The sequence below is a fragment of the Bactrocera oleae genome, chromosome 5, assembly GCF_042242935.1.
Source record: "Bactrocera oleae isolate idBacOlea1 chromosome 5, idBacOlea1, whole genome shotgun sequence".
NCBI classification, from domain to species: Eukaryota; Metazoa; Arthropoda; class Insecta; order Diptera; family Tephritidae; genus Bactrocera; species Bactrocera oleae.
The window spans coordinates 72,140,819-72,165,422 of NC_091539.1; the positions used below are offsets into that span (position 1 = coordinate 72,140,819).

A 24,604-nucleotide genomic window follows, 5' to 3' on the forward strand; every position below is an offset into this window, starting at 1 on the left:
TAAGTATCTGAATCGTAACCTTTCTGTTAGACTCAGATTTTGGAAATCTGTCAGCCGACGTTTTTATATGAATGCAAATAATAATAGCCTAGAATTTTTCTACTCTGATGATGACAGGTGAGGAACCGATAATTAAACCCATGTTCCCGCATTATTTGTCGGCATTCATCACAGCAAAATGTAAAACTACTTTTCACACAATCAATCTAGCCTACCATTTTTTTAATTTTGTATGCCATTTACTTGTATTTGGTCGAGCTTTCGGTTCATTTTGCTAGATAATACTCAAAGTTTACTTGAAATTAAAAATATATTGAAATCGTGACAAAGTAGGAGCAAAACACTTTGTGAACAAATTATGGAAAAAACTGATTTATATTACACAAACTGCATTGTTGTACGAATATTCATAGCAATATAAATAGAGAAAAACTTGTAATTATTAAAGCATTTAAAAGAATACAATACATATCAGATATTATAATTAATCTATCTTACAGCACGAGAAAAATTATTTATTTACTGGATTAAAATAAAGCCTGATTTCTCCGTTCGGATTGTGTCGTTTCTGCGCAAGCGCAACCTCAGAACAACAATTGCCCAAGACCTAACCTAGCAAGACAAGTAACGGTATCTGTAACTGTGTGAATGGGTGGCCGGAAATCCCAACACCAACAACAACAACTTGAGGCCCAATTCAAGCGACAACGTGAAATTGCCGAAACATTTAGTCCCGCCGATTAGTGTTCGTCTCTCTGGTTTCTCGTCTCTCTCGCAATCTGACGCTGTCGTTGACTTGAACCTGGCATTGTTGCCTGCATTTTCAACCCTTTTTATCACCGTTCGTCCGTGATATGTTGAGTTAACCTGTGCACAACCAATTATCCGCAATCATCATGCTTCGCAATGACCGCAATTGTAACGGTTCTCTTTTTCCGCTAACTGTTTCATGTTCATCATTCACTTTTGCGTATTGATCAATTTGGTAATAAGTAGCTTGTCAGTGGGTGGGGGTATGGAGTAGATAGTATATAGAGTGGTGGCAATAGTCTAAGGTTGAGTTCTAAAATTTAGTTGTGGAATCATCTTTGGGATATGTTTTTCTTTAGTTTGTTTACTTTATTCTTTAGCTCCGAATGGGAAGTAGGATTTGTGAAAATGACTTGAAGTCTTCTTTGTTGTGGTTTCGGTGACACTGTTTCGGTTATTTGGTATATTGTTTTGGTTGAAATGGAAAGTTGTTGAATAGATGGTGTGGCATGTAGGTTGTAAGAAACTACGAGGAGGCATTTGAAATGCGTAAACAATGGACGGCTGTGAATGTTGTTGTAATTGTGTGGTCGTGACTTCGCAACTAAGGTGACTCATTACACAGCTAGGGTTAACATGTAGGTTCTTACTCACAATGATTTAGATTAGAATTACTCCATTCTATTAATTTGTGGATGAAATCTATGGATTATCACTACAATAGTAAATATTTTATATATTTAATTTGATATTTTTAGGATTATTGTGGGGCTGTTTGCTCACTAAGTAGCATTAAAAATCTAATTAACGACTGTTTAAGGTTTTTACACCGAAACGTTGAATTAGTATTTAGTGCATTAAGGTTGTTCCAAATTTTCGATATTTTGTCGAATGAAATCGGTTCTAGAACGATTTCCTTGTATTTTGAAATCCTTTGATTTTTGAAATAATTACTGATAATTAATGAAAAATCAAATATACATATAGGGGTAGATTTCTTAGTTGTCCTTATGATAATAAGAAAATAAACATTATTTTCACAGAAATAAGGAAAGTAAAGTTTTACAAGTGTGCGACATAAAATTTGTATGAAGCTATATGGAATTATTTATTTTAGTTTCACCAATATTAAAGTGGTATTGTTATTGTAAATTTTAGATGGAGAATTTTCATACGAAAATCGTGAGAGACTAGTCTCAAATTGATAAAAATAAAACTTTCGCTCCGCAAACATTTCAAAATTTTGGAACACCCTTTATGCTAATATTTTAACATAAGGAGTTTAACGGTTTTTGGACATTAATGGAATAGAAATGTTCTGTTGCTAAATATATACCGAAACTTACTGTTAACTGTTACTAAAAGGGAAACTAATGAAATTAGGGCACCATAGGCGCTCAAATTATTCAATGTGGCTTTATATGATATTCGAAAAATTATTTCACTCATTTAAGATCAAGTGAAAAAGTATAAAAAAACCGGCTTTCCGTAAAAAACCATTTCTATTCACATTAATTACCCAGTTTTCATTTCATTAGGTTTCATTATTCGAAATTATTTACAATTATATATTTACAAGATTTTATTTTAGATTGGTCATTATTAACATTTAATTGCTTACATTTAAATTTGTAATAACAAACAAACGAATAAACCATGAGTTGCTGCTATTAATAAAATATATTTAATGCAAATGGAAAATTAATACGAAAATGTGAGTTTACGAAGTCGCATACGACAACGAATGAATCGGCGGAAGTTCGAAATGCTCAGCGATTTGGTTGAATCGTGTATGATACAACGCAGAAATGCTCGTGAAGAGTGATGCCAGGAAAATGTGAAAAGTGAAATGCAGTGGTGAATAAATAAGTAAAGCAGAAACTTTATATTAAATGAAATAGAAAGTTAAAATTCAGAATTTAAAACACAGAAAAGCGCTTTATCTTCAAATCACATAAGGAGAAGCAGAACCAAAGAAAAAATCAAACATATATGTAAATATGCAGCAAATCGGATAAAACATTATTAATTAATATACTTATACATATATACGAGTTGTTTCATAATATGACACTTGTTTGCTTGTTGCAAGTGCAGCGCCACTAAAGTATTAAAGAATTGTACAAAGGTGTGAAGCGACTCTCGTACCCGCATATTATGGTATATAAGTATAGATGCAGAAGAAAGAGATAAAGAAGATACAGCAAACACATACAAACACGATTTCGCTTCAACTCTAAGAAGATGTCAAATCTTGGGAGCCATATTCTTAAGAAATTTCCTTGCGGGAATAGCTCAATTTGAGCAGCGTTAAATTAGGCTCAAGGCACGTCTCATATTTGGAAATGCCAATGCTAAAATTTGTTGAAGCATTGGGTTAGTGGTAAAAAAAAAGTCTCTCCCGATATTCGCCAAATTACAGAAACGGAAGCTCACTAACCGTGCGTTTAAGGCTAGTTAAGGCATTCCTTCAACCTCGCTAACATTGGCATCGTGTCACACTGTGATGAGACTAGTAAAGCTGCTGAGCTGGCGAGGAAAGGCATTCTAAACACGTCATCAGTGGAATGGAAATGGATCGGTGGTCCGCTCTTTTCGAGCGCTCTTCTACTGAATAGTGTCGTGAAGCTTGGTCAGCGCTGAGCTGCCATTGGTTCTTGCAAAGTCAAAAATTCCTTTTGACCCAGAGTATATCGTGAAATGTCTAGTGAACTCTCCGCCCTCATTAAGGCTAGTCTTTCCCTAAGTCTAACTGATCATTGCCCTACCGGTGTCCACGCGGTAAGGTTGAGAATCTTACCGGACACCAATTAAGGAAACTGTTTGTAAGAATACGAGGTAGTACACATGGGAGCTTCCAGACATCCCGCGGAGCTGACGGGAATAGAAAGCAATTTGTATTACAAGATCTAATTACAGAAATTATATCTTATGGCTTCACAAAAGACAAATTTAGTAAACCAAATGTGATCCAATCTTGAAGATCAGCCATTGAACCTAATTTACCTAAATTAATAGTCAATTTTTTTGACAAAAAACTTCGCAAATAACTAATTTTTGAATAATAGAAATAGATTAACATATTTTCTATGGCTTTTTGCTGAGAAATATTCAAGAATTCTTAACTAATTTTTACTGGGTCTCTAAGAGAAGGAGCTTGAGATTTATTCCTTTTATTGCCGTAATTAGGTTTCTATGCTACTTGTGGTTCGTGGACACTTGAGCGATATTCCTTTTGTACCTTTGATCTGTTTGCGAAAACTTGCTTGCATGTGTGTGGGTGGCAATGCCTTTGAAATAAAAAAACGAATTGTTTTAAACATAAGGCGCAGCAAAACGCTTTACTCTTTCAGTGCAGATGTAAAGAGAAGCAAAATTAGTAAAAAAGTAGCATAACAATAAGAAGAAGACAAAGAGTGGAAGTAGAAAAAGACAAGAAGAACAAGACCGCTAATGTGAAAAAAGTAAATAGGCAAAAACATACATGAAAGGCAAGCGGAAAATAATCGAAAGAGAAAAACGCGCCGGCAAAATGCTGGCAGCTCAGCTTCCGGTTTGTGGGCACACTTTCGTTCACTGGCAAGTCACTACTATGCTCTTGCCACACCTTTTACTTTTTCTACCATGTCTTTCAAATCTTCGTGCATTTGCATTACAGTTATTTGCATTTTTCTACTTAAAATTTCCCGATTTGTTTGCTTTTTGCAATCGTTTGTTGTTGTAAGCGCATTTGTGTTGCTGTGCAGACCAACAAGAACGTTTTTTCTCTCACATTATGTGGTGGTTGGAGCGACAGGCCAAAGCGGCAAGTCGCACGCCGCTTGTGCGAGGCTTGCCCGAGAGGTGGCCCGCTGAGCACATGGAACAATGGGTTGGCCCGTTGCCCACCGGAGGCTCTGCCAAGTGGCGTGTAGCGTGTGGCAAGCAGCGCGGCTACGTACGAGCATGTAAGCATGTGTGTCTTTGGCAACACATAACGGTTTTTGCTTTTTACTTAATTTTTTTTTTGTTGGTTTTTAATTTTTATTTTTATTTGGTTTTGTGTTTATAAGCATGTTTTCAGTTCGTATTTCGCTTTTAGCTGCATATTATGCTCCTAAATGCCGTTACTCATTTCATTTGTGGATCGCTACGTGTTCGGCTATTTGTATTTGGGTTAAGGATTAAAGTGTACATAAACATTTACTTTTGCTTTGTTTGCTTTGTTTGCCATACCAGTCCTCTTTACTTTTGGATAGTTTACCATAGTTGGATAAATTCGTGGGTATGTGCATGTGCGTGTGTCTGGGTGTGAGTGCGAGCGTATTTATTTTGTGGCAAACATGTTAGTTCTTATTTAAATTTATTGTATTTATTTGCTTTGTTGCTATTGTTTTTGGTGTTGTTTATTGCATTCCATAAATAAAAGTGCTTATTGGTGTTGGCGTGTTGTTGCGGCGGTGCGGCGGCGCGATGGGCTGCATGAGCAACATTTGCAAGCCGCCACGCGCGCCGCACTGCCGTGTGTGTGGGTGTGTGCAGGACGTTGGACATAATCGCCCGTTTGCGCCTTGATGTGGCTGCTGGAGGCGCAGCCGTGTGGGTGTTTTTGTCTGTATGTTTGTGTGAGTGTTGGTGTTGGTGTTGTGGCAGCTTTGTTCATTCCGCTGTTGTGTTCTCTATTTACATATTTTAGTGGCAAGTATTTACATTTGTGTCTGTTTCTGTTTTTAGTTAGTCTGATTCGCTGGTTTTAGTTTGAAATATTATGCCCTTTTTTGCTTTGAGGCAGAGCAGTAACAAATAATGTATTTGTTGTTGTTGTTGTTTTTTTTACCATAAAAATAACTATTTGCGCAAAATATGCTGTTGAGTAGTTTTTACTGTTTTCGTGTTGCATTCATTGCGCAAATTACTAAATGTTGAAAGAAGAACGAAATGGAATTAGAAGAACAAAACAAAAGCACACAACAAAAACAAGCTCGGCGACATGCATCTAAATGAGAAACATTGCAGGATACATGTTTGGCGTCTGTGTGTGAGAATGTGTGTGCATTTATTCGCTGTGCCAACGCATCAACGCGTGTGTGTGTGTGTGTGTGTGTGTAATAAGAGCAAGCAAACTACGAATATTCGCGAAGAGTATGGGCGTTGTGAATGTCAACACAATTTTTTACATGGAATTCGATATTTATCTGAAATTTTACTGTTACATAAAATGTGTATGTATGTATGTACATATGTGGATGAGCATGAAAGAGTTGTGATTTGTCACTGATTTATGGAAATGCATTGAAAGCTGTGTGTTCTAAATGTTTTAACTAATTCGTTGTTGTGGTGTTTGTCGGGAGGGATTTGCGTTTGGAGGAAGAGATATCAGAAAATATTATTTTCACAATATAAAGGATTTAAATTTGTTTTTCTAAGTTGGGAAATAGTAAAAATGCGAATGTGTTTATGTGTTTTGTAGAAGTGTATGAAAAATTTAATTATTTAATGGTGTTTATGCGAGCAAAGGAAATCATATTAATATATAACTACTTTATTTCGGATTTGAGTATTCTTGCTTTTATGTGGCTTATTTACAGTTCGTTGGTACTGGAAAAATATATTTACAATTATATATGAGGAAAACCACTTCATCAGCTTACCATACCTTTTTCACACAAAGGCTGGAAATGTCAAGAAATGAACGCCAGAATAAGTGGAAGCAAGCTGTACAGCTGATGTACGCTGATAAATAGTTTGAAATCACTGCGTTGTTCCACCACTCATATCTTTTTTAATTCCCTTTTTGTAACGAATCTAAATTTCTAACAAAGCTGTTTCTGTACAGTGAATCCAGGAACACTTGAGAAACTTTTAAATATAATTTAACGGTAAATGTTGCCATGTTTGCACAAAAATTATCTACGTGTTCAATAAGTTGTTGTCTTTATAAAGCATCCCCACTCCCCATTAGTGGCATACGAAAACAAAAATAAGAAAGTGAGCACAAAGTAACAACACATTTCAGTTCAGCACGCAGCAAACTTCCGTTGGGGCAAACACACTTCCGCCTAACCAATGTGTATGTGTTTACCAAGAAAATCTGATACTGTAATGAACAGGTAATTTCGCACATGTTTATTGCTGAACTAGGGACTAAATTTGAAATTAATCGGAAAAGTCGCAAAGTGTGCAGATAGAGTTTATACGAGGTGTGTTCAAAAAATAACGAGCATTTTGAAATTTCGCTGGTTTGGAGAGTTCAACTGTCATAATTTTTTTTTATTATGCTGATATACATATCCCTGAAGTACGATATAATTTTCAGCAGTATTCATTGCTTATATTGTCTGCAGCAGCCGCTAAGGTTAGACGTGTTGTTGTGAGCTTGGTGGTTTTCATTTGTTAAAAGAACAGAAGAGATTGAGCCTTAGTTTCAACGTCATAATCGTAAACCCATGTTTCGTCATCTGGTATAGCACGCTTCAGTAATTCTGCAGCGCAGTTGACTTCATTATTGTTCCTGTGCGTTTCATACCCAAAACATTCGAAAAAATTTCATGGCATGAGCCAATCGATATGCCAACATCTTCGGCGACTTCTCTGATTGTGATTCGGTGATCACTCATAATCATTGCTTTCACATCGGTTGTTGATGTGCTGGGGCATCATTTTCAGTCTTCCAGCCACCTTAGAAACGCTTAAACCACTCATAAACTCTTGTTCTGTTCATAACAGACTCACCATAAATCTTTTTTAACATGTGTATGAAATTTTTTACTCAAAATTTGTTCCAAATTCTTTGATCCATTTCTTTACAAACGAAAATTGCCAAGCTCACAAAAACACGTCTAACCTTAGCGGCTGCTACAGACAAAATAGACAATGAATACAGTTGAAAACCTTATCGACATAATAAAAATTATGACAATTCGACTCCCTAAGCCCGCGAAATTTTAAAATTTTCTTTATTTTCTGGACACACCTCGTATTTGTTTGTGGTTTTGCTTTAGCAAGGAAACTGAGCAACCAAATTGACAATTCTCAAAAGTTCTGTATCTCCCAATGCCTAAAGATATGTAGATTACGGGTCTGTCTTGGAAATAAACTGATTTTTCAATAGATTGATAAAAAATGTTGAGTGAAAGCAGCTACTAAACCATTGAACATCTGCTTAGTTTCGAGCTACAAACATCTCCTTCATTTTATGTGGAGTGCCGCGGAGCACCCTTTTGTAGTATCGCCAACTAAAACCAACTACATTCAAGTGAATTTAAGTATTTCAATTAAAAATTCAAAAAGTTCAAATAATTCAAGTAAAATTCTCAGCAAAAGATAAAAAAAAAAATTAAATCCGTTTGAGAAAAGCCCAACTTACCTAGGAGCGGCACTGCATCTGAGGTCGCTGGCATCGTTTCGGCCACCATATTGAGGAAGACTGTTAGCGATAGTAGAATTGTAACTCCTGCGATGCAAAATATTTCATAGAAACGAGAAAAGAGAGTTTGACTAGAAAGTGTTTTGGAACATAAAGTGGAGAGAACACAACAAATTTATGGAATTAACACAGATTATTTTAGAATTTTTCACTTTTTGGTTTAACAATGCTTTTTAAATTACTCGTTACTAGTTAGATTCATAAGTTACTCGTTACTAGTTAGATTCGTATGTTACGAAGAGTGTACGAGTGTGACTATAATTGTTGTTGTTGTAGTTTAGCTGTGCTTGCTGTGTACTTATTGGTGACTGTGGTTTATGGTTTTTCTGGCGACTGCACTTCATGGCCCGCAAGACTCAGTCAAGCCAAATGTATAGACAGGCGGTTGAGTGGGCGAGATCAGCAATTTGCATTTTGTATTTCCGTTATAACGTTTGCCTGCAGCTGGCATAGCTACATGCAAATATGTTAACTGGTATAGGTGGTTGTGGTGTTGTTGTTGATGTTGTTGTTGTTACACATCTGGTCGTCAGTGTGATGCAAATAAAAAACTACTACCATATTCTCTGCGCTGAACCTCAATGTGAGCCTGTCAGTGTCATCATTATCTGTCATTAGCCTTGAGTCATCAGTCAGTAGTAGTCAAGAGCTATGCGTTTGCCTGTACGCACAGGCAAGTCTGTCTTTTTTACAATTCCAGAAATGTTAGGTGTTATGGTTGTTGTTATGTTTATGTTCATTTTACAGTTTTGCGTTTTTCAATCAAATCAATTTTGCGTTTGCGACATTTGTTGGTTTGGCGTAAAAAAATATTGCTTTCGAGCTTCTTTAATTTATTTTCTACTGGCGGAGGGTGCAGGGAAATTCGCATGCGTTAGTAAGAGGGTAATTGAAGGAGTTTTTGGGTAAAACTGACTTGGTCATGGTAATGGTCAAGCATATTATGGCATGCTTTTGGGCGCTCAAACCAGGCTATTTGCATACATTTCGTTGTTTTAGAGAAAAAAAAAAATGATTCTAGATTTCATAGCATGTGTGCTTTTTTGGCTGTAGTAAAGCGCTAAGTGTCACACGAACAACATCTTGCCAAAGTCATTGTAATGCTCGGGTACTTGGCACCTGCTGGTGCGTTTCTTATCACTTAGCTTCAACTGCGTGAGTTTGAGTTTCCAGGAGGAATTTTCAAAGTAAATTTTCATGCTCTATTTGCTGTGTTCTTAGTAAAAATGGGCGAAAAACGAAGACTTGTTAGACTTTTATTTTGCATTCAGCTTCTACGCTCACTTTTAGCGCGTTTTTTCTATTATACTCTCTCATTTTAACATATTGTTTATACATATGTATATATGTGTTTACCATATAGTTCCATTGATTCGTGTTCTACAAGTTTTCCAATGTGGTTTATATTTATTTATTTCTTTCTTACTTAGTCTCAGTAGAAACTGAAATCCGTATTTGGTGAAGAAACAAAAGAAACTTTTCTCGTTATTCCTTTCAAATAACTATTGACTTTTGCCACAAAGTTTAAGAGCTTCAAGAATTTAAAAGTGCTTTTGCAAACATTCGCCTCGAATATGCGTCGAATATAGTCGTTTTGTCAAAGATAAGAGTTAGGTCGCTGATACTATTTGATGAAAAACTTTTTTGTGTAAGAAATATTCCCGAAGATTCGGTATTGGTGTTTCGGCATTATGTTCCCCATAGCCTCGAGTATATTGATGTTAAATGCTTATTTGCAGATAAGACCAAGTCAATTAAAAGCTCCAAAAAGTTCATTATATCATTAATAGCATAAAAGAAGACTAAGAAAAGTTCCGTCAATGTAAACATTTTTATTGTTTTATTGTTAGCCGAAGAATTAATTTACTGTTAGTTGAAAATCAGCGGAAGTAACTATTGATAGCTGGGATTTTAAATAAGTATATATTCAATTGTAAGATGAGCTTTTTATATGCTTACATAAAAAGTTCTTCATCGATTTAAGTATTTGGATTTTAAGTCAGTTTAGCACTATAAAGGAAGCAACAACAAATATCAAGAACTTGGATCTGCCTGCTGAGGCGTTTGCGGTGCTAGCGGAGTGAAAATGTCTTTGTGTGTTATTATTAAATTCACTTTCGTTCGATGGCACATGGTTGTATGCGCTTCTGCTGCTGTCGTCATATTGCAGTATTCATCAACTCCCTTGAGGCTTCACCAGCGAGACTGTACGCGTTCACTTCCTCTTTCGCTCTTGCTCCCATTCCGAGCACAAAGCGAACCGCCTGCATACTTGGGTGAGGGGCATTTAAATATTTGCAATGAATTATTTTTTTTTGCCTTGTTGCTGTTGCTTTTCTTTGGGTCAAGGTTACTGCGTCCACGCAGCGTAAGTGTGTGGATGTGTATGTTTGTGTTGTTGAGTTTACATATATGTTGCTAAGTTATTTCAAAGCTCGTCTCCTGCCATCTAAATTTCGAAACATTTTGTTCTTTTACCACTTGGCCATACCACCAGCGTTTGTTATGCTCTAAATGTTTTATTGTTGTAAGCGCTGTGCCGTTGACATTGATCAGAAGTGATGGCATTTTATGGCGTTCTCATTTGCTGATGTCGACGTGAGCTGGCAGCAGGGCTTTACAGCCTTTCAAAGCCTTCATTCCTCTTACTTTGTTTTCTCTTTGCTTCTCCTCATAGTTTAAGCATACGTATTTCACTTGAGGTTCTTAAACTGGATTTATGTTACATTTATCATACATTTTTGACAAGCACGCTTGTCGCCACTCCCGGCCCCGATCCTTTGCCGACCACTCTGCGGGAATTTTCACGTCACGTAAAGCGCAACGGCTGTGGCCTGTTCGATAGTTTTTCGCTGCTCTTAAGTACATGCGAAATTGATTAAGTGGCAGCAGTTTCACTCAGAAAAAACGTGTTTGCCGCACTCAAGCATATATCATGATGTGTTTTTGCTCTTTTGAGTAAGTTTGGTGAAATCATCAAATTCAAATCAAAATGGTAATATCTTAGATTCTCTGAATGGATGCACTTTAATCCGCTTTCAATGGCAACAGTGATGGCAGCTATTATTCTTAGATTTCTTAAAAAACTCGTGTCACAATATGCTATGCCATTACCAACATATTCTGGATATAATAAAAAAAAACATATTCTTAAAAGTTCTACTTCTTTTTCTTCCAAATTCACTTTGCGTGAAACATTTGTGCAGCTGATAAAAAAGTTCGAGAACCAAATGATAGAATATTTATTTTTTGCTCTTAATGGCAGAGGCTAAAAGAGTTTATATTATAAGCACTAAAATTGTAAAAATTCAAATAATTTCATTGCTCATTTGTATTTTGTTAGTTCAGAAGTCTCGATTTGTCAATCGCCTTGTTTCTGAAAGTTATAAGCGCTTCGAAGCTTTTTGACCGCTAAATGGGGCTTTTTGAAAGCAATGAACTATTTGCCCCTGGACCGTGGTCTGGTAGCAGCTTTAAGGATTTCATCGACACTTGTACGATATATTGTTCGATATTCATAGTTATTGGAGCTCTGATTGACAATCAAATTCCTCATGTCAAAGAACCCTAATGCTCATAGAACCGACAATGAGCAATTCTGAGTTTTCAATCGTCTAGAAAAAATTTTGTAAACAGCTGCGTAAATAAAATATAATATTTTGTCAACAATTAAAGTTCGAGGGAGGGCATGCAGTTTAAAGGGTTGAAGGGGTTGTTCAAGGATTATAATACTTCGAAATACAAATCTGTCCGAGTTTAAGTGGATGTTGCTTAAGACTTCAAACAATTTCGTTTAAATTTTTTCACTGGGGAGGTTGGGTAGTTTTATTTAAATTGCCATTGCCTTTTCGAGGGCACAAAGCTTACGGACATATGACACTTACCGAGCGAGAGCTTCTCACCAGAATCGGGGGGCAGTGTGAACCCTAGCAGTGCCATTGAGGCTATCAGTACGCACGGCACAATTAAGTTAAAAAAATAGTACAAAGTTTTCCGTCGTATTAAAATGGCGAACGTTATGTCAATATAAGGTTCTGGGCAGCAATTATAGTAGATTTCATTTCGTTTACCGGGCACGCCTGCAAAGAGAGTGCAAAGAGAGCACGATCGTTGTTGCGGATACGAATGTAAGAGAGGGTGAATGGTTTTCGATGTTTTATTTTTGGGAGAGAGAGGGAGAGAGAGAAAGAGAAAGTTGCGCATTAGATAGGATTTATAAAAAATATGTAAATTTGAAGTTGTGCATATGAATATCTAAGAATGTTGAAATATAAATGAAAGTGATGAATTGTTAAAAGTTTGGTAAAAAATGTTGAGTGATTTTTTATTGCTTGTTTTTAGAGAATTTTTTGATAGTTCTCTTTTTAACATGAGCAGTGGTAAATATGTCAAAGCAAGAGCAGAAATGAAGAGATTTACTATTTTTATAAATTGTGAGTTATTTAAATTGTTAGTTAATTATATAAGATTATTGCGAGATTATTTAAGAAAGGTTATTTGAGACTACTAGTTGCACTTGCGAGCTCTGTCTTACCTAGCAAGTCCCATTCGCCATTCGTTATGAAACTTGAGATGTCTCCGCCAGCTTCATCCTGCAACTGCAAATCCAGCTGGAAAGATAATTAAATAAAAGTCTGCTAATTTAATTTATATACGTTTCATTAACCATTTAACTCTAAAACAGAGGAAACATTTGGCTAGACCAAAAGGTTATGTTTAATTAATTCCTACCAACTTTCTCCAAAAGTATCTGAAAACGTTGTAATAAAGTAACAAAGAAAAAAACACGTTGACCGCCGCAGAAAAATTAAGGAGGGTTTTAACTTATAAACAACCTAATTGGATGTACGCAAATCAAAGGTTAAAAAAAGCTCTAACACCTTAAGAGATAAATTTAGTTTTTAGTGGGAAAAATCGCTAGCTAGCTCAATAAAAACTGGTACTGAAGTAAGCATAGAGAACAAAAACAATTCATTGGAGTTTATGTATATAAGTATATAATAAAATATTATACCACTTAATAGTCCTTAAGGGACCCATGCAGCCTTGTTACATATAGATAGCGTTCACATGGGAATTTTTTTGTCGCTCATTATCGGCAAATTCTCTTTTGCTACATTGTTCATTTGTATGTGGGTATGGTGGTTTCATATTTAGCTTACAAGAAATTACCAGGAAAGTAGTAGAACAATATTTAGAACACCCGCTAATAGTACTTTCAAATCTTATGACGGAAATTTCCTAATCTATAGAGACTTTTAAAAAACCTGTAATTTTGTATACTCCAAATTTTTTGTAACATGCAACATGATATTCAAACTAAATCATTTGCGGTTAAAAGAAATAAATACGGAAGCATCTTAATATTTTATGTAAATATAAAAAAGTAAAAATAACCTTATTTTTAATACTGCTAAATGTTATTAAAAATTTAAATATCTAAATATCTTAATTTTTATCCTTATTCACAATTTTTCAAAATATTTTTACAATAGAGTCCGTGTGTGGACTGGGACTGAACAAACGTGAGAGACTTTCAAGTTCGCTCTTTTGCTACCATATTTGCTTACAAATAGTTAGCATTTGCTTTGGAATTCTGACGGCTGACGTTTCTTGCTTCTTGGCTGACAGTTAGCTGTCAACGTAGCGTTGTTTGTTCCTCGCTTTGTGAGTAGCCGAGTTAGTTCGCTCACAAGGTCGCTTTTGACCGCAAGGCAAACAGACAAAGTGCTTGCTGCATGGGAGAAAGAGTGAGGGTCAAAATGAAATTTTGCTGCGTTGTTGTGTGTCAAAGTAAAAGTTTTCACATCTGCGCAGCAACAACAACAACCACAACTACCTGTGTCGCCTGCATTCATTTACAGTTACATCGAGGTTTAGAATTTCTACCTGTATTTATTTTATGCTGTTGCTGCCGCTTTTGCCATTATTACTGTTATTTTCATTACTATAGTTTTGCGTTATTTACAGTTTAAATTTTGCAAGCCTGGATACAGTTATAGTTTGACATTGGGTTGTGACCAGTGGAGACTCCTTCGAATTGCAAAAGTTTCACAATTCTTCTTTAATTAAATGTAAATAGAAATGCTTGCGAAGAAGCACTCTTTAGTGGTTAGGGTGAAGTCTAATCCTTCGACTGGTGGCTACAGAGTCATTGGTTCAAATCACAAAACCTTCCTTCAATTTTGCCAGTTTTCCTTACTTAGATGAAACCTCGAGTGTTGTATTTTTAATAATTATTATATTAATTAAATTAATATCAAAAATATCGGTTATTTTTCATTGGGAACTTCATAATTAATTGTAAAATTATATTTTTCAGTAAATATAATTGCAAAAATTTATAGTCTTTGAAAACTGAAATTCGGCTATGTTCAAAGAGTGGTGCTTTGTATTCGATTGCGATTATTGGTCGTTCACTGTACAACTGTCATTTCTCGACGAACTTGCATTGATATTGGTTTCATTTGCAACGAACGCGAGTTGCCTTGATGCAAGCATTGTTATTGTATTTTGCAATTTAATTCAAGTTATGCGGATGACCGGGGAAAATTGCACCTCAATCAAATGCTGCTATTGGCACAACGTTGTATTTCTTTAATGTAAGGACAAATAAATTCGAAATTTAGTCACGACCAGTGGTGCACCAATGTCATTACACAACAATAAAATTCCATGACTAATTTAATTTAAATATTGGAAAAAATTTAGTTTTTTAAGTCTTAATTTCTAGATTTAAAAAATTAAGTAATATTTAGACTTGTAGCCTTTTAAGGCTTGATAGCTAATCTGCTCGTGCCACAAAAGTGGAATCGCTGAGTTCCCATCTCTAAGTATCGCTTTCTTTACATGAATTGCTTGTGATCGCTGTGGAATTTCTCATTTTTAATGTAACTCTTCGTTATCTTCTGTCTGAGTCCACGAAATGAAATTGCCTTCGATTGCAATCACTGCAGCTTTAGAATTTATTTCAACGAACGGCTCTACGAAAAATAATGTTTGTGTGTGCCTTTGTGTGCTTATAAGCTTCTAGAGCGGTTTGCTTTGTAAAGTTAATCCTTTTCTCTAAACTGATATTGCCTGATTGCATCTTGAAGTTTCCTTTAAACCCCAAAGAAAAGGCGAAAGCATTGCTGTCGTCCGAGCAAATCGAGAAGTCTGCAATCGAATTCTAAACTCTGCAGTGAAAAGTGTTACCGTCGAGAGGAAAAGTTGTAAAACTTTTGAAAGTTGTTGGCAACTCCCAACTATATATGACATAATTAAATACAATGAGAAAAATTGGGAAGCGCATACGTCTTTAGTATGAAATTAATGCAGCGTTTGGAAAAACTTTAAGGTGAACTTGGACACTTACAAATCTTTTAGATGCACTTGTTGGCATATATGTATATTATATAGTTATGTACTTATTGTCATATAGTTAGTACATATATCTTTTTCGCTTCGTTAGTATTAAATGAGATTTCAGTTAGATAAAACAAGCTTAAGAGGTTTCCAATGAATGATTTTTAACATAATTTTGTTGCTGTGAACGGTGTGGCTGCCTCCTCTGTCCTAAAACTTTTTTATTATCTCATATATCATCGTAAATTATATTAAAGCAATTTAAGATATAAGCAATTGTTACTAACATGCGGTCATAACGGTAAATAACGTTCAAATCAACCTTGCCTATCATCTCTCCCAAGAGAACGTATAAATTGCTGGGGCGGATATCCGGCTCTACTGACTTACCCCCACAGCTACTCAAAAATGCGCATACATGTGTGTATGTATGTATTTACGTACCGTTAAAAATGTGCTAAGTTTTTAGTGAATTCCAAACGACGTGTGCCTCTACTTCCACCACACAGTGCCCCAAAAAAGTGCGAGAGTATTTATTTGAAATGAAAAAGCGGCGAAATCATGGATTTAGCCAAGTGGGAAACACTCACCAAAAGGTGTCATGGCAGCACACACATTTGTTGTTATTTTTTATGCAGTATTCCAACAAGGTTATCCGCCCAATGGAGTTGATTTGACCTCCGGCGCTTAAAAGCCACATTAAAAAGTCAGTGAGAGCAAATTAAATATTTAACAAACTCACACATAAAGAGAAGCATGTAAACACAGCTGGAAAAAGTGGATATCAGGGTAGAAAATAGTTCATATCTGAAGTAGTACGCAAGCCGAATAAGTCAAAATTGCAGAAAAAATTTTCCAGAAAGCCATTTTCGTGCAATAATTCCAGGTCCAAATATATTGAAAATTTTCAACAAAAAAGCTCAGGAATGACTGAATTATTTTTTTGATGTTAAAGTTTTCCCTTGAATATTTTCTTAATAAAGCTGAAGGCATCTCACAGTATTTTTTCTGTTTAAAAACCTCGAGAACAACTTTTCCCTGGCTAGGTTTTTCATTAATATCCTTCGGCAGAAGTAAATGGAGAAAGACATCTAAATTATTTCAATTGCACGCAAAAGTAAATCTTTAGAATATTGGAGATATTCTGCAGTTACTAAAACTCACATCACATTCATCAGCAGAAAGAAGCCAAATTGCTTGGTCGAGTCAAAAAATTAGACTTGCGTGTTCGACAAATGCACTTTTTACAAGAATAACCATACCTATATAAATATTATGTTTTTATATTTTATAGTACACATGGACGCCCCAATGAGTCTGGGCCGTCTATAGTATCACTTCCGTTAGTCGTCACGAAAAGTTTGTACGTGAAATATTACATTGCAATCATTTGCGCTGGAAAGCATGTGGATGCCAAAATATAAATTAACAATTGTGGCAAGAAGCTGTGTGAGAGGCAACCACAACATGTCGCAATTTTAACTTGAGCAACTTCGGTTTCAATCGCATTTGTTTTACGGTTGCAAGGAACACCCAAAATCAAATATTTCTGCCAAGTTTACGCACTCCGTTGGGGTTTCACGTATGCCTTTGTACGTCAGTTCCTATCGTGACGGCGCCACGGCGTATTTCCAAATCAAGGAGAGCTTACCAAAGATGCACTCCCAAATTAAAGAACTAATATAGTTTTGGCTTGTGCACATATTCGCCATAATTCGCGCTGTCGATTTGCCACCAATCGTCCATATTTATCAATTTCCCTGCCTCCGCGGAACCGCCGCGTGGCGCTGTGAACGCTGTTAGTGGCATAGTAAGTCAGGAATCGGTGTAGTGAAGTGCCTCACAAATGCAATAACCCAGATTATCAGCCGAAGTGCATAAATAAATACCCACATGACTCTTGTAAGTGAGCATCGTCACTTACTTAAAGCAATTCTTAGCAGCCGCAAAGCAACCAAAAGCTTTCAGAGCGTTACTGCAACCTCAACTCTAGGGCAGTCAGTGCCTTTGGTAGTGTCGCAAAATTGATGTGGATCACTGAGGGGTGAGGGGACTAGATTGTAATATAGATTCCGTGTGTTTGTTGTTGCAACTTAACTGCTTTTGCTTGAGCTATGGTTCACATGTTTGGTAATATTCGAATTTCGGTGATTTTTTTTGGTTATATTTGTAGAGGAATATCGAATAGTTCAGCCATTGTTGCCTTCTGTTTGCGCTTAAGTACTTTTGAGTGAATTACTGTAGTAGAGAACTTATTTGAAGAAGGCATGGTTATATGTGATCGCTCGGATTTACTTTGAAGAAAAAAAATTTACTTATTCTACTTTCAAAAGTTCTCTGTAAGTCAAGACATTAGAAAAATTTGGTGTGCAGTGGGTTTCCTTCAACTACTTCTTGCTGCTAAAGAGAGAAATGCACTTTAGTTTGTTAAAAGTCGTTTTTAGGTTAGAGTGCAGTTTTTTGCAAATATTATATTTAATACTTCCTTTCTTCTACTGTTGTTGTTATTAGATGAGTTGCGAAAACGGATTAATATTTATGATTTTCATATGTAAAATGAAAGGGCAAAGATTTTAAAGTATTGTTCAATGATATTCAATTGCGGCAGATATAAATAATTAGTTGAACCACAATTAAAATTTAGATAAATTGTCCCATTTTCACTTTGCGATTTAAACTCTAAATTGGCATAAAACCAGAAAATAATTTGAAAATACCAAATTTTGCGTCATCTGTTCATAATGATGACCCAGTAATAACAATAATTACATTAATAACCATCGCGACTGGAAAAAAGTGTGAATCTATAGAAGAGGCAAGTGTGTAAATTGATGACTGCAGCGAGCAAATTAAAAAGCAATTAAATTAATTCCCCCAAATTACATCGATGAAATTGTTCGCGGCGTGTAAAACTCGTTTGTGGGTCCATTACTGGGTATCGTTTGTGCTTTGCTTACTTTTGTCACGCTAGAAATTTTATTATTTAAAACTTTGATGCTAATTAAATGAATTAGTTAATGTAAGTATTATTTGCGTTAAATTGTGTGAAAGCTCACCTGAAAGCCGTCATATGTCCAAGAGCCGAATTTCATTTCACAGCGCTGATCGTCGAATGGAAACCACGTGATGTCGATTTTGCAGGTGGACTTAAAAATTCCGGGCGGTACGTACAGACACGAGCCGTTATTCCGGACCACAACATTGGTGGCGTAGGTGCCGTCAAAACCCTCATCGGCACTGTGGAAAAGCAAAAGGTAAGAAATTAGTTAGTAATATCCAGCTCATTAATTATAACCTAACAATAATGTGGAGTTAATTCCAAGAAAAATTTGAGCACCCCTGGAAATAGCGGGAAGTTCGGATAACTTCGACATCATACACATTCATAGATGTAACTTTAAAAATTCTCTAAAGCCCCAATAAGAGCGCTAATATTCGTCCATAAGAACCTAAGTTACTAGAAAGTGCGAACATGTGTTCAGTCTGAATTCTTCTTATTTTCTCGTCTCGAGTTGTGAGTGACGAACAAGGAATGTAATTGCTTCTTCAACAGAAAATAATAAAAAATATCAAAGAACAATAAAAGCAACTAACGAAACGTACAACAGGGATAAGAACACTACTCATCTCAATTCGCGCGCAACGAAAAATATAAGAAGAGACAACAAATTTAAAATAGCAAAAAGAAAAAACTGGTTGGAAACTAAAATAGTGAAATAATGTTTATACATCCGCATGTTTATATGGATGTATGTAAGTGTATAAGTAAACCGAGAGAAAGTAAGTACGAAGTGTGGAAGACAGGAAAAAGGTAATAATAACGGGAAGTTCATTTAGTGTGACCGACAAAAGTCGACATGTGAGTGACAGACGCAGAAGTGAGTAAGTGAAAAGTAAGAACAATTGTTGTGCGTGTATATACAATTGTATGTATGTGTGCACGTGGGTGAATACAATGCATCTAGGGGATATTTGTGTAAGAAAGTCAAGGTTTACAAAACTGAACAAAAAATAAACAGGAGGCAGAAAAGTCGCAAATTGCTGAAGATATGGAAATTGCGCCAAAAGTTGATAGCGGTGATCTGCTAGAACGAGAGAGAGAGTGAGAGGGCGCTGCGTACAAATTGCCTCTATTTGACAAGGCTCTGACAGCCATCATTCGTATACAAATTTACTAGGTATGTTTTTTGATAAATGCAGAGATAATAAACAATTGTATTTTGATTATTATTATTTTGCAACTCTTTTACACACGCCATTTCTTAGTCTATACAAATATTTATTCGACTTTAATAAGAATACCTCGTATTGAACTGAAGTCACAATTGTGCTATATATGTGGAATTTGTAGGTAAGGCAAAATGAAAACACTTCACAATTGCTTCACACAATCCGATATTTTTCGAAGCGCTGCAATGCTTATATTAACCTGGTTGTGGAAACATTGACGATTTATGTGTTATATCAGCGATGCGATGGTCCTGCAGTTATGTCAGCGCAAAGTTGGGAAGAGGGAAGAGGAAAATGTAATAAAGTGTGTCTCGGAGAGGTAATCGAAAGCGCGGCATATTCACATGATTCTACGTACACGGAGAAGTACATAAACTCGTCCTCAGTTGGAAATATAAAAATCATGACTTTATTCCTGCTCGAAAATACTACAATCGTATAATTTTTTGAGTTTAACTCTACTCTTTTTATGACGTTTTTGAGGAATGTTTAGTTTTTCTTGCTGTTCTTAAAGGTGTATGGTATTTTTGTCGTTTAGGGCGAATTTACAATGACAAAAAATAAGAGCACTAAAGGAACACTTAAAATGGCATTGATGCGTAACGGATTATAACAATTTTGTTTCTGCAAGCGCAGCAGTGATTTAGCACATGCTCACAGTTTTTGCTTCGCTTTGAATGTGAGGATTAACACGACACAACTTTGTAGCCCCACTTCACAGATGCAAGTACTTATGCGTGACCACGTATGTAGATTGTAGTGGTGAGTTTGCAAGTGCAACAACGAAACAATAAACACAATTAATGTCGATGTTGCTATCATCTCTCAATTCCCTGTTTCATGTCCGAAAAATATGTATTCCCTGAAACGTCGGAGACTATATAAAGAATATATGTATATGGGTCATTCCATCCAAAATTTATATACAAATTTTTTTTTCCTACAAAAGCTTTTTTTTTGTGTTCATTGAAACAAAATATAAGTCACATATTTTATTATTTCGATTCAACATGAAAAACTTTGGAGTTATGAATTTTCATTTCAACGCTCAAAAAAATACCTTTAAGCATTTGCGTATACGAAGAAAAGTATTTTATTATAAAATAACTAACCGGCCTATTCCTTAGCATTTTTTTCTTTCAGCTTTTCAATGAGATTAGCGTGGAATTTTTTCGTGTTTTTTTTTAAACAAAAGGTACATTTTTATAAACAAATAATTTTGTTTTCAATTTGGAACTATTTTTATTCAGTTTTTTTTATGAAAACTTACTTATTTATAATTTTTGAAGTGGATCGCACAAAATTATAATTTCGACAATTTTTTAAACAATTTTGTTGGCGGCTAGCAATGATTTAAGGTACTTTATTCGAGCGTTGAAATTTTGAAAATTCACAACTCCAAAGTTTTCCACATTGAGTCGAAATAGAAATACGTGTCCAATAGTCCTTCAGTTTTTAAGCTATTGATCTGAAATTTTGCACCTGTTGTTTTCTCACTAAGAAGTTGCTCATTTGTCTGAACGGCCGATATCATCCCACTGTAGCATATAGCTGCCATACAAACTGAACGATCAAAATCACGTTTTTGTACGGAAAACTGTTTTATTTGTCAAAATATCTTGTCGAAACAGATTATTGCCTAGGCAACACTAAAACCTCTCAAAATGCTTTCAAATCGGATTTTCACAAAATTTGACATGGATTATTGTCCAATGCACCTATACAATCTCTAAAAACAATTGTTCAGATCGGACCTTTATAGAATATAGCTGCCATACAAATTGAACCATCAAAAACAAGTTTTTCAGTTTTCAAAGTTTTTTCTTGTTTTAATTTGCCGGCTTTATTTTAACCGTAAAAACATACACAACCATCAGCAGATAAAACAAATAAACCTCTGATTATATACATATGAAGTTGCACAAATGAACTTAAAGATAAACTAAACAACCAAAACAAGATAATGTTGAGCAAAAGTTATTGTAGTGACCTGCATTGACTGGCGTGGGCCTTGAGTATGCCTCTAGGAATATATGAAATAAGCTTTTGAGTGGAATAATTGTCGCACCCGGAGGATTAGTTACTGAAGCGCTGAAGGCAGCTCGGCAGATGGCACAAACAGCATTAGCGAGTGCAACAAGCACATGCAGAAGCTTTTTTATTGTCTGTGGTCAGGCTAAGAAGATAATGCTTAAGGCTAATTTGTTAGAATGTTCTTTTGTATGTATATATGTATGTTTGTTAGTATTTGTACCCTTTTTTCGAAAAATGTATGTCTTTGTTGGGCTATTTATCCTATATGACTCATCCGCAGACATAAAAGGCCTTTTTATTACCTGTTTGTTGTTGTTAACACTAAGACATTGTACTCACCTGTTATACATGAGCACATCCGGTTTCCAAAGTCTGTGTGGAGGAATGCGCAGATCCCGTACACCGCCATACTCGCTTGAGTTCCAACGCAAGTTCATATCATTCCATTCCTAAGCGATAAAACAGAAGCGCTGTATTATAAATATAGATGAAAACTCTTTCTTTAAATTTTAATAATCTTCAAAAAGCTTTTGAGATTATTTCTGAGTTAGAAATGCTTTCCAGTTTTAAAAGAATTAACTAATAAGTAAAATAAAAAAACTTTAACGGCGACTCGTGGATATATTTTAAGGTAAAAGCTGTAATTTAATAGAAACGAAAAAACATTTACTATAACGGCTTCTAGTGAGTTTAAAGCTCAACATCCTTGCAACTCAATTATGTTCGCCAATTAATGATTTATTTTATTATTATTCGTTGTTTCAGTGTCGGCTACATATGGATTCCTAATTTCCGAGGAAAACAATGTAATGTGTAATATAATAGAATTGCAACAACAATCGAACACTTTTATTTAAGATCCGTTAAGCTGACCTAATTTTGGCAAACCGTTATTAATAGTGCAGTGTTGCATTGTTTGCTACGCTAAAATACAATTTCCTAAGTACATGTGTTGCCAGAAGTAATCAAAGAGCATTTGGCGCAACCGCCAAGTCATAAGCAGTATGCAAAGCGGACAAATTGCTTGAACGAACTTATGGAAAAATGGAAATGGGAACAGTACTTAGTTTTGGTTACTTTTAGCCACTAATTTAGATTTCAACGAATGTATAGTATTTACACGAGAGCGGGTTCGACGAAGGCTCTAATGGTATATGAATGATGATGAGCAATGAGAGAAATGCTTTAGAAGAGCCTTAAATGGGAACTTGGTTGAGAAATAAGCAGTTTGCGACCAGCACTGCATTAGAGGCGAGATTATTTTCATGTTGTTTTTTCTTTAATTTGAAGAGCCTGAAATTTTATTTTTATTTCGAACTAATTTTTTTGTGTCCAAATGGAAACGGCTGAAAACCATTGATGGGGAGGTAAGCAAATGTGAAACTCCTGAGTATATAGACACGCTTTTCTTCAACGGTGGGCAATATGAGGCAAATATGTGCATATTTCTGTAATTGGGAACGAAAAACGAGGTTTCCAATTTCCGCAATGAGCAATTTTAGCAAAGCAAACGAAAATAAAGACTCGCCAATATGGTTGAACAAATAACCACCACTAGAACAATAATCCAAAGAGACAAATTACAGGAAGGCAGTATTGCAAGCTGAGTGATGGAAATCATTTCATTTCGTGAGTTGCGGCAAAGGAGTGTCGGATGTTGACGGCAACGAAGGAACGTGACTGAGAAACTATTATAGATGGAACCGGCGTATCGGATTAGGTCTGCAAGGCAGAGGAAATTTCTAAAATTTCACAAACGAGCGGCATCACCCATTGCGCTCAATTCATATATTTGGCACACAAAACGAACAAGGCGACTTCAAGAATATACAACATGCATACAAGCAGGTATACGGACGGGTGCCCCATTGGCACATATGCCACATTTCGCTTTGCTTGTGTGCAATTTACAAGCCATAATTCATAAATGAGTGATCGGTAATTGTGGAAATAGGAAATAAAAGAAGAACAAACTCGTTGTTATAATTGTTGTTGTTGTGGGAATATTAAAGTAAGTGGTTTGTAACTGCGAAGAGCTAAGTAAGCTGCACAAACACACTTACATCAATCATTCATCAACAGTTACAGTTACAAGTACACATAAGTGACAAGAAATTAATGTTACTCATACGCACTGTCACACCCCCTCCCGCCCATTCACCGGAGCTTAAAAATATGTTGTCTTGAGTTACAACAAAGTAATTGCTTTTGCATAAGGGAAGGAGGGCGGTCATTTAGAAGAACATGAATTACGTTTCTAGGCGTCGTTTCTTGAGAGTGTGAGTGCATTAAAACCAATTTCATCATAAAACTCGCTAAAAGCTGCTTTGCCGTCTAAGTGAATTGCTGATTTGTAACTGAAACGTTATTGAAATTGCTTGTTTGTTTCTCCCTTTGTTTCCTTTAATTGTCTTCTTCTTTTCGATCCACTTTTTCGTTGAACACTTTCTCTTCTTGCTTGCTATTCGAGTTGTCACTCTTCGTTATATCAAATATATGCAAGGCTTACCAGGCGAGAAAAAACTGAACACTTGGACGTAAACATCAATTATCTTCGTGTATCTGTCTTTGCTAGTCAATCTTTATTTTCAGGGTTTTGACATTTTTATGCTTTCCCTTTCGTATGATACTGATTTGGATAAGACTTTGATATTTCCACTGCGTGTTAATTACACACGTTTTCTTAGTCTTATCTTTCAGTCATCTCCTTCGTAGGTAAAATTTCATTATAACAAAAAAAAAGTCTTCTATTAAATAATCTGCTGTTATTTAGGTTTATTGTCTTCTGTTTGGTACCGCCGATATCGCCCTTACATCATATAGCTGCCATGCAAACTG

At 35.7% G+C, this 24,604-nt stretch overlaps 1 protein-coding gene across 2 annotated transcripts in view; it reads right to left on the bottom strand.

Moving 5' to 3' along the window:
* The window catches only part of nAChRalpha7 (nicotinic Acetylcholine Receptor alpha7), an 80,097-nt gene that overhangs the window by 14,284 nt on the left and 41,209 nt on the right, over window positions 1-24,604 (bottom strand). The window contains exons 5-9 of one of the 2 annotated variants that reach the window (XM_014246825.3): window positions 22,106-22,215; window positions 18,559-18,739; window positions 12,690-12,765; window positions 12,040-12,234; window positions 8,096-8,182 (exon numbers count right to left, since the gene is read on the bottom strand). In XM_014246825.3, the coding sequence (XP_014102300.2) occupies window positions 8,096-8,182; window positions 12,040-12,234; window positions 12,690-12,765; window positions 18,559-18,739; window positions 22,106-22,215 (649 nt within the window). The remainder of the gene's footprint in view (window positions 1-8,095; window positions 8,183-12,039; window positions 12,235-12,689; window positions 12,766-18,558; window positions 18,740-22,105; window positions 22,216-24,604) is intronic. The other variant, XM_036365325.2, reaches the window with a different exon arrangement.